This window comes from Anas platyrhynchos, chromosome 9 (genome assembly GCF_047663525.1).
Source record: "Anas platyrhynchos isolate ZD024472 breed Pekin duck chromosome 9, IASCAAS_PekinDuck_T2T, whole genome shotgun sequence".
Taxonomy (NCBI): Eukaryota; Metazoa; Chordata; class Aves; order Anseriformes; family Anatidae; genus Anas; species Anas platyrhynchos.
In genome coordinates this window covers 1,890,001-1,910,361 of record NC_092595.1, presented here as the reverse complement: position 1 = coordinate 1,910,361, position 20,361 = coordinate 1,890,001, and the positions used below count along the sequence as shown (strand labels likewise).

Genomic DNA, 20,361 nt, shown 5'->3' with positions numbered 1-20,361 from the left:
GAGAAAAAAAAAAAAAAAAGCTGTTTCACTTGCGTTCACGTGGCTTTTAGCCAAGAAGCTGGTGAACCTCCTCTTGTCATTTTTCTCTGTTGGATTATGCAGGGAAAGTAATCCTTTCTGAGCCAGTGAGCGGCCCATTAGTAAACAGTCTTCAGACCACAAATTATTTGATGGGCAAAACTGTTGTTAGGTCATGTGAACCTGCTCTCATTCAATGGGCCGTGTTGTTCTAAAGATATGGTAAATATTGACACACTTACATTTGGATGTGCTAAAGAATTATCGTCCTGGTATTTGATGGCAGTAGGGATATTGGCAGGTGCTGTTTCTTTTTCAGGAGCAGATGCTTCAACAGTTCCCGCTCCTATTGTTACAGGTTCATGTTTTAGTTCAGCAGGCTCTATTGACTAAAAAGAAAGAAACACATCTGAGTATTTTATCCTCAAACTCCCAAGCACGACAGGATCTTAACCGAGCATTCAACTTTCTTTGAATTGCACACATGCCCACAAAAGGATCCTCACGCGAATACTTCTCAGCGTGCTTAGCAGGAACTGCCTGAGCATGGACTAACACCTCCAGACCGAACACACGGAGAGGAAGAAGTACTGCCAAAGGCAAGGAGAGAGCTTGCAGAACTGTAGCTTTGTTTTTCTTTTTGGATCACCTTCTGAAGAAGCTGCATGAACTTCTCAGATACTTCTGGAAAAACAATCTGCATGTTGGGGAATCATACAGTGATGACTCAAAATCCTTTGCTGTCAGGTGGAAAAACTGAACCAACACCTTGCTTACATGCTGCCAAAGACAAAAGTGCCCGAGTTCCCTAGAAAACTTGGCAGCCCAAATGCAGGTACAGTTCTGAAGCCTGGATGTCTCACATCAGGTTTTTGGAAAGCTGTCTGAAAATGAGGTCATTTTGTTTCAGTGAGTAAGAATAGTCCTGAACTCTGTTTTCAGTTCAGCAGAATTAAAAGCACTGATCTCTACCCTTAATTGCAATGTAAGTGTCTGATTACTTTTGGATTTTAATCCTTCTGCTTTTCCTTAAAAAAATCTTAATGACTTGTTATGATTTAAAAATGATTTTTAAAAACTGGAGTTGCGCAGCTTAGTTACAATGTACTATCAAAGCAGTGGGTTTCGCTGGAACTGTTACACACTTAAACGTGTTCTTCCTTGCACACCACACAAGAACACCAGAGAGTCGCAGTCCAAACTCTGACTCCAGTGGTGGGATTTAGGGTTGTCAACATCGATGCTCTTTCATCAATGGAAACTGTATTCACAGCGTAGAATCCACCTGACTCTGAAAGGATTACGCACCAAGAAAGGATATTGAAAACTTACCTTTTTGACTTCTTTACTGGATCTGAATGTCTGTGGAACAAAGGAGTCACTTTCAATAGCTTCAATTTCTTTCACTCGTTTCACTTGCTCTACTAGGGTGGCTTGGTCTACAAAAAGAAGGTGCAATGTCAGTACACATTACTGTAAGCCTCTGATAAAAGCTGTGTCTAAGCAATGTCTTGAATATATCTTACTGCAGTGCATGCCAGGAAAAAAACAAAACTTGCAATGCAGCCCAAAGTATTCTGTGACACAAAAAATCATTCTCCTTTAGTAAAAATAACAACAGCGAGTGGGCTGTCACCGTTGAAGGCATGCCACCATTCCAGATGCTAACTTAAGAATTCGCTGGAGAAGTCCTTGCAGGACAACTGCCAGATTTATGGCACGGGAATTTCCCAGAGAAGGTAAGGGTTCGTGGCCAGAACAACCAACCCAGTGGAGTCCAGTCTGCGTGCAGTAGTAAAACCACTTCTCCTTGTACCGAGGTGAATTTTGCTTTGGCTGTGGATGCCCAGAGACGTGCCCCCACCCCAGTTCTGAGGACAAGCTACGTCATTACTTCTGTAGGGCTTGGTCATTGAAGTACAGCCTACAAAAAAGTGTTTGCTTTACTGCCGGTTTCATTTTCTGCTTCTTCAGAGCGCAGTTAATCTTTGTTACCAACTTCTGTGCCTAACTGCAGTGACAAGCAAGTCTTGAATTCACTCTTCTAACTGCATGCTCCCACTTACAACATTAACCAGTTTATCTCCAGCTTATTTACCTCTGAACATGCTTTCTGCACCCGTATGCTGGGGCAGGCTCTGTGAAGAGCACTAGAGCATGGATGAGGCAGATAAAAGAGATATAAATTGCAAGAAGCCTCCAGAAAGCTCCAGCTTTGGCAATGCTCAGGCCAGCAGCTGCGCTACAGCAAAGCTTGAGTTCGTACTTAAGTGTAATTCTTTGGGGTTAAAAAGGAAAAAATTGCTTGCTTACAATTAAGCTTGCGTTTAAAAGTTCTGCTGGCTTGGCGCTAAGGACTTCTTTTCTAAAAGACTTCTAAAGATCCCATGGGAAGTACAAAACTAAATATACCAATGCCCTTCTAGAGAGAGGAAATTGTAGTTCCTTGAGCTCTTGGTTTGAGGGTACGAAAGGAAGGGTGAGCGTCCTGGTAGCCACAGGACTGAGACTGAGGATCAGAGATAAGCTGGTGAATGTGGACTTAAAACCAGTTGCTCAGCTCTCTGTAACGCACACCCTATGGCCAGTTCCCAGCCTGCTACAGTATCCTATGCGAATCTTACCCAAACCTATAGGAATGACAAATTATTAAGGGGGCAAAAATCACTAAATGTTTAGAATTACATCAGTGACATTAACTTGGGGAAAATGGACTGGAGGAAGCAGAACCCATTAGCGCATGATATTTTTGACAAACGCATTATTGGTAGATAAAATGACTTCCATATGTTGTTTGTCAGATGTCAGTGGGAAGGATATGTATTTCATAGTAAAATCAAAAATAATGGAGTCAGAAAGCTAAGAGGCTACAGACAAAAAAAAAAAAAAATCAATACTAACTCATTGCCCAGCAAGTCTTTTTACTGTGTTACCGTGAAAAAAACAAGCTAAATATCGCGTTAGGGATTGTTGAGGCCATTTTTTATAAATAGGCCATTCCAGCAGCAGCAAGAACAATGATCAATGGCAGCAGCCGGGGCCCGCTGACAGCACGCCGCGCACAGCACCGCACTGCACCGCGAGCAGCGGGGGCAGCGGCCGGCCCTGCCCAGCGCCACGCGGGTACCAGTGGCCGTTGTTGCTCTTTTTGCCTCCCACCATGAAGCCAACTCTGCCAGGGAGCCTTCGCCTAAACTAATTTTGGAGTAATCTGTGGATCCCTGGGCCCTGGTTGCCCGAGCCACGGTTGGTCCGTGTTAGCAGTAATTTGCAATGTCCCTTTAGAAACGAAACGTATACCTCTGTCAGATGGATGCCTGAGATGCTATCCCCAAATTTCACACACGCAGTAATTAGAAGCACCGGGGAATCAGATAAAGGAAGAAGCAACTCGCCTGCAAGCCCCGCCTGACACGTTCCCGTTTGTTTGCTTATTCCTAAAGACAAAACCGCTGCTGAATCCTGCTATGAATTTAACAGGTATCGGAGCAGAAGCATTAAGTGGGTAGCACCTTGTGAGTGGCCCATTAAACTGTTTTAAATCAAATAAAAATCTATTTTATATATTTCTTGTATGGCATTTAGATGCAAAGTTGTAATGTTCACTGGATTCATTGCTAATCTATAGCCCTGACTGGCAAAATGAACCGATCCCTCTTCCTAAGCTGCTTGAAGAAAACTCCTTAAGAATCAAGGCAATGTCAAAATAAACCTAAGATGTTCCTCAGAATACATTTCTTCATATTTAGCTAATTACATTTAAAGGGGTATACTTGGCTAATTGAACCGACCCGCTAAAATTAAGGGAAATCTTTGGAAATACAGAACAAATTGCTGTCTGTTCTGCTCTTTTGTTTATGAGCTGAGGATGAAAAGAAAACACAAACAGACAAACCGGCTTGAAAAGGAAATTATTTTCCCCTTCACCTGGCGTTACTCTGGGTGGTTACCATGAGGTGATACCGCAGAATCCTGATTGTACTGCGCACGCACTGCTTCAGCTGTAATTCAGCTCTAAGTACTCTCACACCTGCAATCCACTGCTTAACTATACTACAGTCACATCACCCACCCTTTGTGGTATTTTAAAACAAGTCCGCACAGTGGCATCCTTTCCTTAGCAGAACAGAAATATCGGGGCTCAAATCAAATCAAATGGGGAAAGTTCAGCTGCTGAGCTCTGAAATGCAGCAGGGGCAGCTACGAGCAGCCGCCTTCCTGCACCCGCGCCAAATTCACCTCTGCGGGTTTTCCACGCGTGCCATTCCCCGCGTCCACTCACACCCCGCAGCCTTCGAGGACATTTACAGGCGGAGGAGGAAGGCAAAGCGGGCTCGCAGAGCGCTAGGACACGGCGCTGAGCGTGGTGGATGCTTCGAGCCGTGCTGGTGCGAGCCCAGCCCCGCGCTGCTGCCTGCGCTGGGCCTGCCGACGTCGCCGGGCACGCCGCATTTGTCACCGTGGCTAATAGCAGGGATCCGCTGCTCTTTTTTCTCCGCACACAAAAGCAAGATATGTAATTCAATGCTCAATTTACCCTTGTCTCGTAGGAGATTTTTCCCCGCTAATTGATAGAAATTAAGCCATTAATCAAGCCACCAGCCATCATTCAAACCAGGGAAGATGAATACAAACTTTCATCATAACCACCTTCCCCATTTTAGTGTTCATTAGCATTAATTTTTAATGCAATTATGCTATTCTTTTACGCTGAGCTCATAAATTACTGCTCTTTTGTTGCTCGCTGGCCTTGTAAAATCCAAGGTAATGCTTTGTGCTCTGATCTTAAAGGCAATTACTGGGTTCTTCTATCTTTTATATATCTGTATCCCCAATAACCTCTGGATTGTATGTACAAACTAACGAGTGCATCTATTGCCTATACATTTAATGTGTAGCAATTTGTCTATATTGAGCTTACACGCGTCTCTCGGACACCTTCGGATAAATAAAAGTATTTCCACACCCGGCCGTGCCCCATCGCAGGCGGGGATGCAGCCGCACAGAACTGGCAGGATCGAAGCCGGTCCCGTTCTGGCCCCGTGCGCTGGGCACGCGGGAGGAGATGGGTGCGTGAGAGACCTGCTGGGAACGGGACGAGCACCGGGACGTGGGCAGCAGCGCTGGACCCGTGCACCCTCACAGTGTTTTTCGTGGACCTTTCTTTGTCTGCTCTTCAGCAAGCCGTGCTGGAAGCTGAGGACGGGCGACTGCACACGCCCCACGATTTCTTTCTCCTGCACGTTGCAGCGTGCGGTACCGTGAGCGGAGGCTTTCCAAGAGGAGCTATGAAATATGTGGGTTTGAACAATTCCCCAGCACTGCGCGTTGACACACGGTGCCACGGTGCTGCTGGTGTCAATAGCAGTAACTTCCATGCTTTTATTCCAGTCCATATATTGATTCTCAGTAACACAACAGGGGAAATGCACAGTAGCAAGAACCACCTCTGGTTACCCTCAAACACCGAACACAATTTAAGTGGCTAAATGAAAAACAGCTGAGCAAAAATCGTATTTTTTTCTAAAATTACTTTTCCTGCTCTTCACTGGGCCAGGCCTTTAGCTGGTACATGAAACAATGCCGTTCATACCACCTAAACATGTCATATTTGACTGGTGCTAGGCACATGTATTCCAAATCCCACCCATTAGCCAGCACAAACAAGAAAATGCCTTCTCAGCTAAGTCTCACACTTATCCCATGGATTCATTCTGCTCGTCCAAATAAATATGTTTGACATGGGTAAGTCCACATGTAACATTGGCACAGTCATGGAGATCAGCAAAACAACATCTTTTAACTGAGGATAAGAGACTCCACGCAAGGGGCTGTGGTTCATACAAACGGATCCAATTCCTGATGAATTTAACCAAGAAGCGGTCTCCCCTAACTTCACAGGCTCCTTAACTCGTGCCTTTTTTTTTTTTTTTTTTTGGGAAAAAGGCTCCATGCCCAGAGACTCGAACATGCTTCCTCGACCCATCAGCCTCATGCCGAGAATGCCTTTGTCCTCCTAGCCAAAATCCACCTTTGTTTAGGCAAACCAGTACACTTGGAATGATCCCGTTTGCTCCTGCTGTACCGAGATGTCTTACTTTTCTGCCCGAGCACTGCGCTGGGCTTAACCTTTTCCCAGCTCCTGTACCCAGCTTCGCACAGTCACATCCAAAGCACACCCACAATTTAACCCCCCAGACTTTACTCAAAATGCAGCTGCTGCAGATGACGGTGAGGACTGATGGCGTGCTCTGCCTTTAAAGCTCTCCAAACCCGAAGCCCTGCCATGCTGCTGTCTCTGCTCTCTTTTTAACATCCCTGAAGGAATAACGCGCGCTCACCTTGCGGGACTGTGGCAAGATGAAACATCAACAGCTTGAACACGCCGATCCTGTGGTGGTGAGCCCCCAGCACAGCCCGTGAACAAACTCCTGATGCTGTTTTTAAGATGGGGTTTGAATAGCTGCAGTAAAATAAAGTACAGATCTGCCTGTTGAGTAACGAGCCTATACAATAATTAACAGTTCCTACTAACTAAACTGTCCAAGAGGAAGCAACACTGACTGAGGGAGAAATCCAGTGGATAATTTGCAATTATGGACTTAAAAGTCATAATGCTTAATTTTGTGTTTTTTTTTTTTTTTTTTTTTTTTCCTCCGTGTGCTCGCAGAGGTGTGTGTTAGCTGTGTGCACGTGCCCTGAGCGCTTTCTCCTCGACACGGTGAGAACAGAAAAGCGCACGTGGGACGGTGGCTGGTGGGAAATCAAAGGCTAAAGAAAATGAAAAAAAAACACTTTCTTACAATTGCTATTGGAAAACAGTTCAACTACCTGCCTCCTCTGGGGAGTCAGTGCAGTGAGGCAGTGTTCCCCACGTGCTGGCAGCCCCTGAGGGCTCCCTTCCCTTTGGACAAGGCCTTGGCGCTGCTTGAGGCGGGGTGTCCCGTCCCTCCAGCTCCTCCCGCTTTCTGCTTCTGTTGGTGCAAAAACTTCACGCCAGGCTCTGTCCAGGAAAACCAAGCCCAAGCGGCTGGCTGCACCGTGCTGTTTTTCTGTTCTGTTCTCCTTTTCACTAAGCGTAACTCTTCAAGGGGACAGTGTGTGGCCGGCTGCTGCCGCAAGGGTTTCCATCCTCCAGCCCTGCCAGAGGTGCTGGACCTGGGCACGACGTTGGAGCGGAGCAGAGGACAGGGGCTGCTGCTCTGCGCGGGGCTCACGGCGCCTCTGAGAGCAACCCGGCTCCTCGCCATGCGCCATCTCCTCACAGTTCGTTCGCTCTTTGCCGTAGTTTTCTGTTTGTGTCACGGCTGCTGGCTCCTTACACTTCTCACAGGTTTCTCACACGTCTTAAATAGCGTCCGATTCATCTTTGCTCTTGTCAAAGCTGTTTTCCTGTGTATTAAATCTATTTTGGTTAAAACCAAAAAATGACGGCGATGATTTGGAGGCAAATACAAAGTTGTATTTCATTCCTGGAAGGAGCCTACGCATGATGTGGTTTTACTGTCAAAACGCAGATCTGGGAATTTTGCCATGGTAAATTCTAGGAGCACAGAGCCAGCAATGGGGTAAAACCTTAATGCCTCAACGTGAAGGAAAGAAAACATAACTCAATTAAAATATATACTTGGGGGATTTTTCTGACACTCTATATACTTGGGAAAACTGCCACCTACCCTGACCTTTCTGTTATAATTATGGATGTCATCTTCAATGTCATTAATTTCGTCTGTACTTCACTCATCCTGCGTGTTTACCGAGTGTCTGGGTTTTCTCTTTGACTTTAATAACCTATTCCTTTATATAACCCTTAATAAGCTATTTCCAGTTGGGAAAAATACCTGCTTAAAATGAATGGCACGACTTTCTAGCAATTGTTTTGGAGAACAGTGGTACAGACCTAAAAATAATAACTACCAGATACGTAGATGCTTGGTGCTTTGAACTGGTGATTTCTGTTAAATTCGGCGTGTTGACTTGCATGGGAATTTTGACCAAACGCGTGTGTTTCTGCAGGACTGCACTTCAAATCACAAAGCCACGTTTTTTTTCTGGCTGCAAATAAGTAATTTGTTTAAAATCCACAGGGCCATTCCTTGGTGGAACAACATCGTCATTACTTGTCTAAGGCCACATTCTGACAGCAAGTTAGAGCACGGCTCTGCTATGTGGCTGATACACCTGACTCCTCCTTTTCCACTATTTCACAAGGTTTAATCACCACGTGCCCTCCTTACATCTACGTTGCCAGGATGGTGGCACGATCTTACACAACCCCCAACTTTTAGGAATCATCCCTTTAACACGCCGACAATTTTTCCGCTGTGATTTCCCGAGGGTGCAAAGCAAGAAGGAACGCGTGTCCTCTGGCACGGGAACCTGGAGCCCCCGAGGCCCCCCGCCACGCACTGTGCTACTTGGAACAGGCAGCCAAGGCAGCGCTGCCATGCACGACCATAAACATGAGACCGAAATAATGTTCCTGCCTTTGCCTTCTCCCCGCTGTGGGTCCCTGGGGTTCCCTTGCCGGCACCCCCGTGCTGCCCCCCAGGACCCCACAGGGGGGTTATTTTGCTAAGGTCAACTCTAAACACACCAAAACACCATGAAAATGTTTCTGGCCGGGATCGTGTAATAGTTTCTGACTGAATTGATTGGTCGCTGACGATACCCGGCTCAGCCCTGCAAATGCATCAACTGTGTAATGAGCAGCTATTAAGTCCATTGATTTTCTGATTTCAATTGATAGCCAACAGGCCAAAGCTGCACATCAATATTTGCGTAACTAATACCCGAGAGCTAACAATTTTGACAAATGAAAACCTCAACAGACCAAACAGTGCAAATTAATGGAAATTTAAAGACCAAACCTCAGGATTTAAGAGAAATATTTAACGGATGAATTGGGACGCCTTACATGGCTGGAGAATTCTTGCGTGGGGAAATAAGTAACTAGGGGGAAGGTCCCAGAAGCATGCTGATCTCTTGGCACCCCAAGGCAGGGACTGCAGTGCCATGGGGCAGCGCTCTCGAGATGCCAGCTCCTCGGAAGGGCCTGCTGCAGGACCAACCTCTCTGAACGATGCAGGGACGAGCCACGTGCATGGTGCCACGGCACTGACCCGGCCCCTGGCTGCTGCTGGCTGCTACCAGCTGGAAACCAACAGCTCACCACCCCCCCGCCTACCTCTGAGCTTTATTTATTTGTTTTTAAATAATGCTGGGATCTAAAAAGCAGCAACAAATACACGCTTAAGCTTCCTCTTCAGCAGGATTTTCTCTCTCTGTTAATAAAACAAATGCATGACCCAGAGGAGGGGGAGATGACGGCACTGGTGCCCTCACGTCCCACCGACCATTTTGCTTTTTGGGAGACACCCCACTGCAGTCCGCACCGTGAGGACTTCTGCGGGGCCTGGGGCAGCCCTTTAGGCTCGGCAGGACGGGAACTACCCGGGGTTTTTGCCAGGGCTCCCCCACACTCCATCTCTGCCCTTGTTTATTTTCTCTTTCGGACGCAGCTTTTCCATACGTAGCTATAAATTTTTCTAAGATGATTGAAGTCAGATAACTAATTACGTGATTGCTTTACAATCCCATTACCTTAACTGATGCTTGTCTCAGACTTATCCTTTAGCACAAAGAAAGGCCACGAAAGCGACAGTAAAATACACAACATCAATGAAATCGAGGCGCAGTGTTTATTTGTCGTCTGTCTTAAATTTTGAAGACAATTTCAAGACTTTTAATTTGTAAAAAAAAGTCATAAATTGCCCGGTGAGACAGAAGGTGAGTCTGTCTGCATTCCCATTTTTAGAATAGAAGCAGTTAAAAGGGAATATTTGCTGGCCCCTGCAACTGTGCACGTGTGCCCCCCTCCCAGCACCTTCCCAGCACTGGTTAACCTAAAGCTCGCCTCTGAAAGGATTTGAAAGAGGTGGTTTTTAACATGATGCTGATGATACAGTACGTGCCCATTGTAAGCAGCATTTCTATTTTGGGGGACAGGAGGGAAGGGAAAATAACTTTGTCAGGTGAGGTTTTAGCTTTGAACCTGCGTTACCTCCCTACGTAGGGCCTGATCCTCCCGGGTGTGATAATGAAAGTTTAATTATACCCACAGTCCTCGCTAAAATAAAACGTTTCAAATACCAGCTGCAAAATATTTTTAATATTTCTGCTCACCTTGTTGCTATTCTGTCTCTTTTAAAGCATCCCCTGTATTAATGGGCTTCATTCCAAAGGAGAATTTATCTGATTTCTTCCCTCCATAACTGTGTACGGAAAGGGATAAATGCCGCTTTGTATTTTAATACAGGAGCAAAACAAGACACTTCCACAGATGATATAAGGGAAGTAGTTATTTTTAATCTACTTTTCCTTCCAATAAGGGCGCCCTGCAATTTCCCTGTAACTCTCCACAGGCTCTGTGCGTTGCTTTTCTGCTCCATGGGTTTTCAGCTAATGCGCGCAATAAAGCCAAATCTCCGACTATTCATATGCAAACTCGAGGATTAAAATAAACCATTCCTCTTTCCCAGGTGACGAATGTACCTTCATAACCCTGAAAAAGCGCGGCAATATTTCAAGCAGCGTCAGCTCCCTCCACCAAGTGGCGTTGCCTGCAGGTAGGCACAAGCCTGACGGATGCTCGAGAGCCGTGCGCGCTCCGTGAGCAGGATCCGTGCTCCTGCCCTTCCCTAGAATCAGACCACAGTTGTGTAAATCCATCAGCTTTGATGTTTTTCACAAAAGGCCACGGTGCTATTTAAAACCCATAGTTTTAGGGCAATTTTAAAAGGAGCTTGCTGAATTTGGGCATTCACCTGAGTTAGGCAAGGGGAAGATGTGTGGGAGCTGCCGTGCGTGCAGCCCCATTGCCCAGAGTCCTGTTTTCTTGCACAGAGACTTTGGCTCCTGAGACTTTTGGCTCATGGCTCCGCAAGCCGCCCAGCACAACCTAGTGCTGAGGAACACTAAATCACCCCAATGATAACAATTTATGTTTCTGTGCCACTTCCTTTGCCATTTCTGGAATCACTGCCACCAAACTTCTAAAATCGAGCGAACTATCGCCAAGTCCTGCTGATGGTCAGAGCACTTTTAAGTTAAATAAATCTAAATAAGGGTAATATTTTGTAAATAAGTTTTCCCTCAAAAACTTAGTTCTGTGGAGTCAAAGCATGCACGAACAATACACAGGCAGCCCACCTTCTGGGTGGGTAATGAACCGCAGCGAGCATGCGGGGAGCATCTACAGGCAAGGGCTACCCCACATCGACACCACCCCGTTTGCTGCTTCTGAAACTCCCCTTCTGGCTCACATTTTTTACACAAACCCAGACAGCAAGTGGGTGAAAGGCGTCTGAGACACTTTTAGGACTGATGGGCCATCGGCTGAGGAGCTTGCTGGGAAGCTGCTGGGGACGGCTCCTGATCAACGCAGCCCCGTACTGGAGCGCTTCTCACTTCTGCACCACCTGAACCAGAAAGCAGCACTGAACACCGTGCGGGTTTCTTGACAAACTGCCACCCCACCTATGGTATTTGCTTTATTCCCTTTAGAGCTTCATCTCCAAAACAGTATTTTGTGCGGACAGCCCGCAGCTGGAGGGCTGCTAAACCAGCTCTGAACAGCCACCGCGAGTGGCAGCCTCATAAAAGCAGCAAAAGGCAGAGGTAAATAAGCCCAGGCTTTCTCCAGCAAGCACGACATCTGCAGCACGCAGGGTTTCAGGATCAGTTTTCTCTTTCTGCCTTGTTCCCCCTTCCCAAAATGAACAAACACATGAAAGAAATGGTCCCCCATGTGCTCGGGATGGGGCAGGGAGAGACCCCACAGATGCTGGGGGATCTGCGGGGTGCATGGCCAAGGGGGCACAGGATGGGAAGCTGCAGGAGGCCACCATCTTCTGCGAGAAGGACAGGCACAGAGCAGCCCCAAATTTAAGAAACGCATTCCAAAGTGGTTATTAATTACAGAAGCTTTAATAAAAACCCCGGGATTGATTAGCGAAGAAGCCATTATCTTCAGGGGTGCATCGACCCCAGGGCTGGTGATCAGCTGTGCTGGGGAAGACGGCCGATGAGGACGCCAAGGTTCACACGGCAATTTTATCCTTCGCATTTTTAACTGCTATTTAGAGGCTTTTCCTAATACGCTGTCCTTTGCCACCGCGACTGCACAAAACTTCACATTTTTTTATATTATCCTTGATTTGTTTCTGCTTACTTTTAATTATAAAACGTCAATAAAAAGATTAAACACATGAAAAAAGATCACAGTGTGTGCCAGATGCTGAAACAGCCTCCAGAGACCGGCAGCACAACACCAGGTGTTTGTGTCAGCCTAATGAAGCAGCATCCGCACCCAGGGGACGCCAAGGGTGGAGCTGCAGAGCCCTGCACTTTGCTCAAAATCTGCCATTACGAAGGCAAATCTGGAAAGACTTGAAATTACAACCGTGATAAGACAGGGCGAAATTTCGCTGTGGGAATAAAACTGAATGTTTGCAAGCGTTTCAATTGCTCGTTTTGCAAAATCTCACCCTGCGCTCTCCTGCAGTTACTCGGTGTGAAGAAGTCCAAGAGTTCCTCGCAGACGGGCGCACCTCCCAGCCCGAGGCACCCAGCGCGGGGCGACGACCACGGAGCATTTTGGCATATGGATGGAAGCAGGCACTGCATTTCTTTCACGATATCAACACTAAATAATTTGGAGACTCAACAGACTGAGTTCAGGTCGTTGCCAGAACAATGAACTTGGAGAAAATTTACTGAACGCAAGCTATGGCCTAAGGCAATAACTAACGAACTTAAGGGCATCCCAATATATTCCCGTATCATTGAGTAAAGCTCTTTAACTTATTGCAGCTATGTGGCCTGACCTCATGCAATCAAATCCTTTTGTAGCAGGTTCAGCCGGTGTTTTTCATATCAATTATACCAAGGTACAGCCCTTCAACTCATACTGAGGGAAGTGTTAAGTAAAATGGTGTGTGCCGTGCATGGTTTTGTCATGGACACCCTACACTACTGGTTAGATTCGTTCTGCAAAAGCTCTTGTCCAACAGGTTAAAAGGGAGTACAAAAATCAGAGCTTGTAGTTTGGAATATGTACAGAATTTAAAATTAAATAATCTAAAAGTTCAGTGCTCCAGCCTTTCTTGCACACAGCAATTTTTCCTTTGTGTCCCCACATCCCTGAGAATCCACGTGGGCTTTATGTCCTCAGCCTGTGCGGTGCCCGTTTGGGTGGAGGCGCTGGGTGAATGCAGCCCAGGCGTCAGGCAGAGCAGGCAGAGGGGAGCACTCCCTGCGGATCGAGCTTTCGATGGAGGAGTTTGGGTGGGAAATTCTGCTCTCAGTTTGTTGCCACTGAAAGGTTGGGCAAGCCGGTGGGAGCTGAAAGGATAGCGCTAATTGCATCACGCTGGTGAGATACCAGGCAGCACGCGCACACAGAAGGCACAGCAGAAGGAAATGTTCTGATGCTTTCAGTGTGTAATTAAACTGTCCTACCTAGTCAAAGAGCACTCCATTCACACCACCTAGTAAAAAGCGAGTTGTGCGTAGGCACTCCTGGATTTCTAGCACTACTACTGAGACTGGCTGAGCACGAGACTTCCCCATCAAAAGCGCAGTCTGAGGCTATGGGAGGGATGGGGTTGGTTCAGGACGCGAATCCAGGCTGTTTCGATGATAAAGCTTCAGGCAAACCAAATACAGGCACTGCAAATCTGGATTCAGATACTATAGCTGGGGTCCATCGCATTTATATAAACCGCATTTCATCCATTTTACTCAGATTTGTTAGACTTCTACTACTTTTCTCTACCATGCCTTCACTGCAACCTGCTCCTGATGCTGTCCTCCACAGCTCTGAGTCAAATGCCAGAAGACAGTTGGGACGTGGTGAGGTTCTTCCAAACTGATCAAAACACCTCCTTAAGTACAAGTTCGCCTTCTTTTTAAAATACTCTGAATTGCATTTAGATACTTACTCAATCTAGAATACAAAGATAGGAGGAAAGTTATTTTAAACCATCCTAGTGCATGCAGAGACAAACACACGTTTATCCCAATCCATGAAGCACTGCTTTACAAGCCCATTTAGGCTAGGGCAACGCATTACATCTGTTGGGTGAAGCACAATTTCCCCGTTCTGATTTAAATCCCGTTAATCCACATGTTCCAAGAAAGCCATACAATGCTCGGTGCCATTCCATACCAGGGTTGCTACGAGAATCCTTCAGATACAAACCCCATCTTTTTCGGACTTGAACAGTTTGACTTATTTTTTACTGCGAGGGTGAACCTGCAGCATGGGTGACACCACAGTAACACAAAAATTTCAGTAAAATCTTTGAATTAAGCATTGAAGTTTTGTTTTATTTCTGTTCAAAAGTCAATTTTCTTCTAACACGAAGTGCTTTAATGCGCCTCTTCTTTGCATTTCCTCATTCCTCCTACCCACGTGGGCTTCATTTCCAAGCCTATTCAAAATGATGTTTTCCAAGCATGTGCCACATGACTTGTTCATATAAATGGAGCAAATTAAACTGTCTCCACATATATCCTATCACATTTGTAGCCCTGATTTCTCTCCTTAACACGTGGCCAAGACACCGTATTATCTGCCTGCAGAGGTTGACCTCAGGATATTAGATTCTGCCACATAGCTCTCTTGTACTAAACCGAGGGGAAACACTTAATCACCCCTGCCTTTTCAGGAAAAAATCAACTTTAAATTTGCCATGATGAAAAATCAATAAACCAGTAATTGCTTGGCTTATCATTGCGTGGAGGAACAAATTGGGAAGCGAAGCTTAGCGTCCACACAGATTTCAGTGAAACACACAGAGTTTCAGGATCACTAAGCCAGAAAAGGGAAAGGTCTCAGAGTGATAATTAAATCTACTCATGCTGATTTTCTGCCAAATTTATTTCCCTGGAGTATATAAAAATGTTTCAGTGCTTACTAGCTAGGCATAACTAATCAATTCAGCGTTGGGCCAACACACATGAGAAACAAAAAATGCAAATCCAAGAATGAAGGCATGGGGATAATATCCGCCCGGTGCAAGCACCACAGCCACATTGATTTATTTATTGATTGGGTTTAACAGAACCAACCTTATTTAGTTGCATTCTAAAAAACTTCTTCGCCTTGTTATCCAGCACAACCCTTCCATCTGTGCCTCCCTGCTACGGGCAGCGTGCTGCTGGGAGCGGCGGCTGCCTCGCAGGGTCCCCGGTGCTGCCTCTCCGTGCAACTGCAGGACACGTTTCAAGACAACTTGTATTTAAATTAAAAAAAAAAAAAAAAAGATTATTATGCGTGATACGCCAAGACAAACGATCCAAAAACCTTGCAGTAATGCAGTGCAACATTTTTGGGTGACTGTTGGAGGGACACACGTTTTCATTTCGCAGCACGCTGCATGCATTATCTCCAGGGCTGCTGTTCCACATTTCAGCTCCTCTGGATTTGCCTTGCCAGGCCTGGAGTTAAAATCAAGGTTGGCAGGAAAATTCCCTCCAGATTCTGATGTCATCTTCAGGCAGCCCCAAACGGAAGCAAGTAAACAAAAACAAAGTGGAAAAAGACCTCCATTGAAAACACTCTTGCTAAACTAGCGCATTCTTTATTAATAGACCTAATTTCATGCAGCAAATTAGCATAGAGCCAATGGAAGTGCAAATGTAATCAAACTGAAAAATTCAAATGAGAAGGAGGGAGCCTTTTGCTTTCTTTCTTTGCTTTTTTGTCGCACAAAAAAAAAAAATGATTTTTGTGTGTGTCCTTCAACTGGCTATAGGGACTATGGTAATTAAAACATTTAAAACAGCACAAGCCCCTAGTCTCTAATCTGGAGCTCAGGTCAGCTGTCTGTAGATTCTAATTTGTCCTCTATTTGTATTCATGACAGGAAAACGCTGCATATTTAACAGCAAACCAGCAGGAGGGTGGACTGGTGGGCTTGGAGGTCAAATAATTTGATTTCTGAGCAGATTACATGTAACATCCAACATCTAATCTCACACCTGATTTGGCAATAAAATTACAATAAGAGTAATGTTAGGACACCCTCGCGATGGGGCGGGGGACGAACCCGCTGCCGCTCCGCGCTTCCCTCGCGCCGGGCACGGTCGTGCTGCGGGGCCTCGCTCACAGCGCTCACGGCCTGGGGAGCTGCACTTCAAAATGCAACACGCTGGATACGAGATGCAATAATCAGGAGAATCAGTCATTTTGATTTCTTTCTATTTTTTTTTAAGACCTTTGAAAGTGGCTCACCACGTTCCGGTGACGAGTCGATGGATATCCGAGGCAAATGCTGGTGCTTGAATATGAGCAGACAGAGCAAGGATCACCAGGCAGCGCCTGCCTAAACGCAGGGTGACTTTTACAACTGGGCATTACAGGATTTATACAGTTTCATTATTAGAATTTCAGCCAGAGAGGGTTGGGAGGGTGGGCAGGGAAGCACTACGGTCAATTGAGCACAAAGTAAAACCACTGCGGGTATTCAGAAATCAACCTGAAATAGTTTTTCCCTTTTTTTCCACTTACTCAATAGAAGCTAATTTAGGAAAAATCAAACGATCAAAAATACACAGAATTATTCTCTGCAGAACTTTTTCCACGGGACGGTTTTCATGGTGCTTATTAATAAATTGAAAAGCAGCTCTCCTCCTGCTTTCGCTGTAACTTACCACTGTTCCTCATTCCCTAACCAACGTTTTTCTCCTTCGCCTTTCTATTCTCAGCCTTTAAAATTCCTGTAGGCAAAACAATCTCTAGCATATGAGTTCCTCACAAAGGGATATAACCACCTCTCACCACCCCACTCGTGCCTGTGAGCACACACCAGTGCAGGTCGGTGGTTCTGCTGCGAGTTGGCTCCCTTCCACCTTCACCTCCCGTCCTGGTTGGGCTTTGCTACGAATCCCGGCACCGCCTGACTTCCACCGACTGCGCTCCCCTTCTTATCCCAGACTCCAGCCGCCCCTTTCCTTCCCTGCCCAGACAAAAGGCCCCGGCTATCCCACTTCTCCATCTCCCATTTCTTCCTCAGTATCACACATACCTGCTCCAATTCCTCTGAGCATCTCAGAGTCCCAAACTAAACCCAAATAAATAATGAGAACAATTTGATTTTGAATGAAATGAATGATAGCCGTGAATCGAAAGGAGTGTGATTTTCCTTTGTACGTAAATCCAAACTTTCATGGAAAATTGCATGGAAAACTTTTAAACTTTCCTTCCTGATAGATACTGTTCTGCTAAGTTGGAATTTTCAGAATTGCCTTTGAGACCCTGAGAGCTGAGGGTTTCAAAAATGGTTTTTGTTCTCAGAACCAGCAAAGCCAGCTGGAGGTATTTTAAGCTAAACTACCATACTTTACCAAGTGGCTTTTTCAGTTCCAAATGGATATCACCAAGGCTCAAAGCTGAATTGAGATGTCTGGAACCTGGGAAGGATGCCTTATTTCTGCAGCTGTCTATCTCCAGGTGAGTAACATCAGTTTGGTCAGGATGCTGACCGAGTCTGGGTCAGCGAGCGGGGATAATGCGATTCTTCCTAGGGAAATTGGTCCTGCGTGAAGTCTCGAAGCACACACAAAGCTTTAACTCTGCAGAGCTTGTAACTTCATTTTGAGAGACCTGGTAGAGATCCCTGGATCAGGAACATTAGATATTTACTAAACCACTGTCCTCCTTGCTATGATACGAGATATATTCCTGTGCACAGCCCAGAAATGCTCCATCCCAAGCACAGCAGCCAGGGAATTCACCCCGTGCAACAGCCACACAGCTCAGTACGGGGGTCACCTAAGGCGAGGGGCCTTAGACAGCTGTGTGCTCCCGGTTACACATTCTCATCTCATAATCAACCACAGATCAGTCCCAGATGGGTGGTTATAGGATCGGCTGTCATAGCCGCTTGCTTTCTGAACGTCTCCTGCGCGCGGCAAGCGAGCCCTCCCCATGGCCGCGCACGCAGAAGGCAGATGGCTGCGGGGGGCTGGCCCCGGCCGGCAGCTCTGGCGCTCAGCCCCAGTGGGACAGGAGAGAAAAGGAAGAAAAGATGCAAAAAAATGCATGGGTCGAGATAACACACAGTTTAGTTATCGCTCTCCCCTTCCTGCAGCACACCAAAGCTTCGCAGCGCCACGTGGGCTGCCACCTCCATCCCAAACGGACCCGGCACAGTACCTGGAGAGCCAAAAAGCTTCGAGGAAATCTGATCTGCAAAACTCGCTGCTCTGCACATAACCCTTCCTTTCCTTAGGAACCGGACTGCTGGATTCGGACCGTCCGTGAGGAAGAATTTAAAGCTGGCCATGCAGTCTGGTGCTGCTCAGCAAAGTTCAGAGCTTCAGGAGCAAGCAGTGGACTGAAGGACAGCTCCCCCCAACGTACCACAGCTTTACAGCCTGGTGAGATCAACGGGGACTCACAGCTTTTGCAAGGGCTTATTGGCAACCTCTTGAATTATTAGCCCATACTCTAAAAAGAATAGCTTAGGAAGAAGTTAGGAGAAGCAAAATTATCTGAAGGAACTTCCAGCTCCATCCCCCCCAAGCACCGTGGCAGACACGATGAGTTCTGCTCACTCCCAGTCCATTTAAATGATCAGAAGGGGAATTACAAAGATCTCAAGCACCATCTTGCAGGCAAGTCAGGAGAGAGATCACCTGAACTTTGAGCATCTGGAGCCATCACACGATGGAGACTTCTCCCGCAAGAACACAACCACACAGGAACATGAGAACAGTTTATTAATCCCAGTTCCTAGATTCCTAACCAATTTGCTCACATGATATCCATATAATCTCGCTCCACCTAATCCTCCTAGAAAGCTCTCGAAAGCCTACGCATGACAGATGGAAGCTGCAAGATGCAGTGTGAAGGCTGTTAGAGAACAGAGCAAAACGCCCGCTTCCAGCCCGATCTCAGGAGCGGTCCTTTGCTCGCAAGAAAAGAGGGGAGCAAACAGCGAGCTGCTAGATGCTAGGAGAGCAGTGTATGGGAACACACAGGTGGTTTTTCTTTGTTTTTTTCCATTTTGATAGGCTAGACAATTCATACAGATTTTTACAGATCTTCATTGATACATACATATAAAATCCATGCTATGAAACCTCTTCAGAACAAGGGAATCTTAATAAAGACACAGCATGGCAGTCTGAGGTGTACTCCCTACAGAAAATCATCACGGATTTCTAAATCGTGCCCAAATCTTATTACATGGATATAAGCAAGTGGTTTGGATGCTCTATTAGATAGTCCCAAAGTATGAGAGGAGCTATAATGCTCGGCTGCACCGGGGCAGCACAGATCTGAAGCACCATCACTGCAAACCTGGGACTTGTTTTCTGGATTCCTCAGCTTCCTGCAGACAAAAAGCCCTCTTTCATACATAAGTGTCTACTTAAAGAGCTCTACGGAGAGCCTAATACACTCCTGGCGTAGCTAAAGTAAAAACCAGAGACTTCAAAGGGACTGAGACACCTACAGTGCGTGCGACTCTTGCAGGACAAGCAGCAGCAGTAAGCCTTCTGCTTTGAAGCTGCGGTTGTCCACGAACCTATGATGTTAGCAAGTTTTACTTGAGACAAATTGCTCCCAACTTCGCTTTAATCTGAACCCCCCCTGCCCAGGAAGCCCAGCTCCCAGAGGGGTCTGCAGCCCCGTAGCTCTGTCCTGGGTGGGTGAAGTGGCTGGCACGGAGGTGGCAACACTGCTTTGGGTGCACGCTGGCATTTGTCCCGCTTAGGTGTAACGGGCAGGAGCATCGATGTGTCTCTAATACCTTCTCACAGAGCATCCCAGATAACATAATTAGAAAATTAACATAAAAGCAAACGTTTCCTTCAGATGTAACGATTGCCTAATGCTCTTTGAAGTGAAAAAAAGCTCAGCATCCATCTCACTGTTTTTTAAACATCATTAAGCTAAAAGTTTATTAAATGTGAACACCTCCAACCTCTTTCAAACAGAGAAAGAAATGCAATTGATTAGTCCAAATTTTTCGAAGGTAATTATGTCCTATTTTTCATTTTTGTCAAGCACAGCAGGGGCTCTAGGTACGAGATGCTCAGCGAGACCTGAATATTACACCTAAAACCGTGCAGGGCCAGCAGCAACAACTTTACCAGGAACTAAATAAGCCTGTAATTACTGGGAACCTGATAGGAGAGAAAGCTTCCTGCTGGATTAGCCAGTCCTCCGAATTTGAGCCTGACGGGTGGACAGCGGTTAGCTCCATCTCATGCCGCTGGTAAAGGCGTGCCAGAACACGACTAAAATGAAGAAGCACCGGTGCCCATTTC

The 20,361-nt window shown here is 46.2% G+C and overlaps 1 protein-coding gene across 2 annotated transcripts in view; it reads right to left on the bottom strand.

Moving 5' to 3' along the window:
- Positions 1-20,361, bottom strand: part of RSRC1 (arginine and serine rich coiled-coil 1) — a 137,112-nt gene that overhangs the window by 2,523 nt on the left and 114,228 nt on the right. For both annotated transcript variants that reach the window (XM_038183709.2, XM_038183710.2), the window contains 2 exons: positions 1,351-1,457; positions 261-407 (listed from right to left, as the gene is read on the bottom strand). In XM_038183709.2, coding sequence (XP_038039637.2) covers positions 261-407; positions 1,351-1,457 — 254 coding nt within the window. The remainder of the gene's footprint in view (positions 1-260; positions 408-1,350; positions 1,458-20,361) is intronic.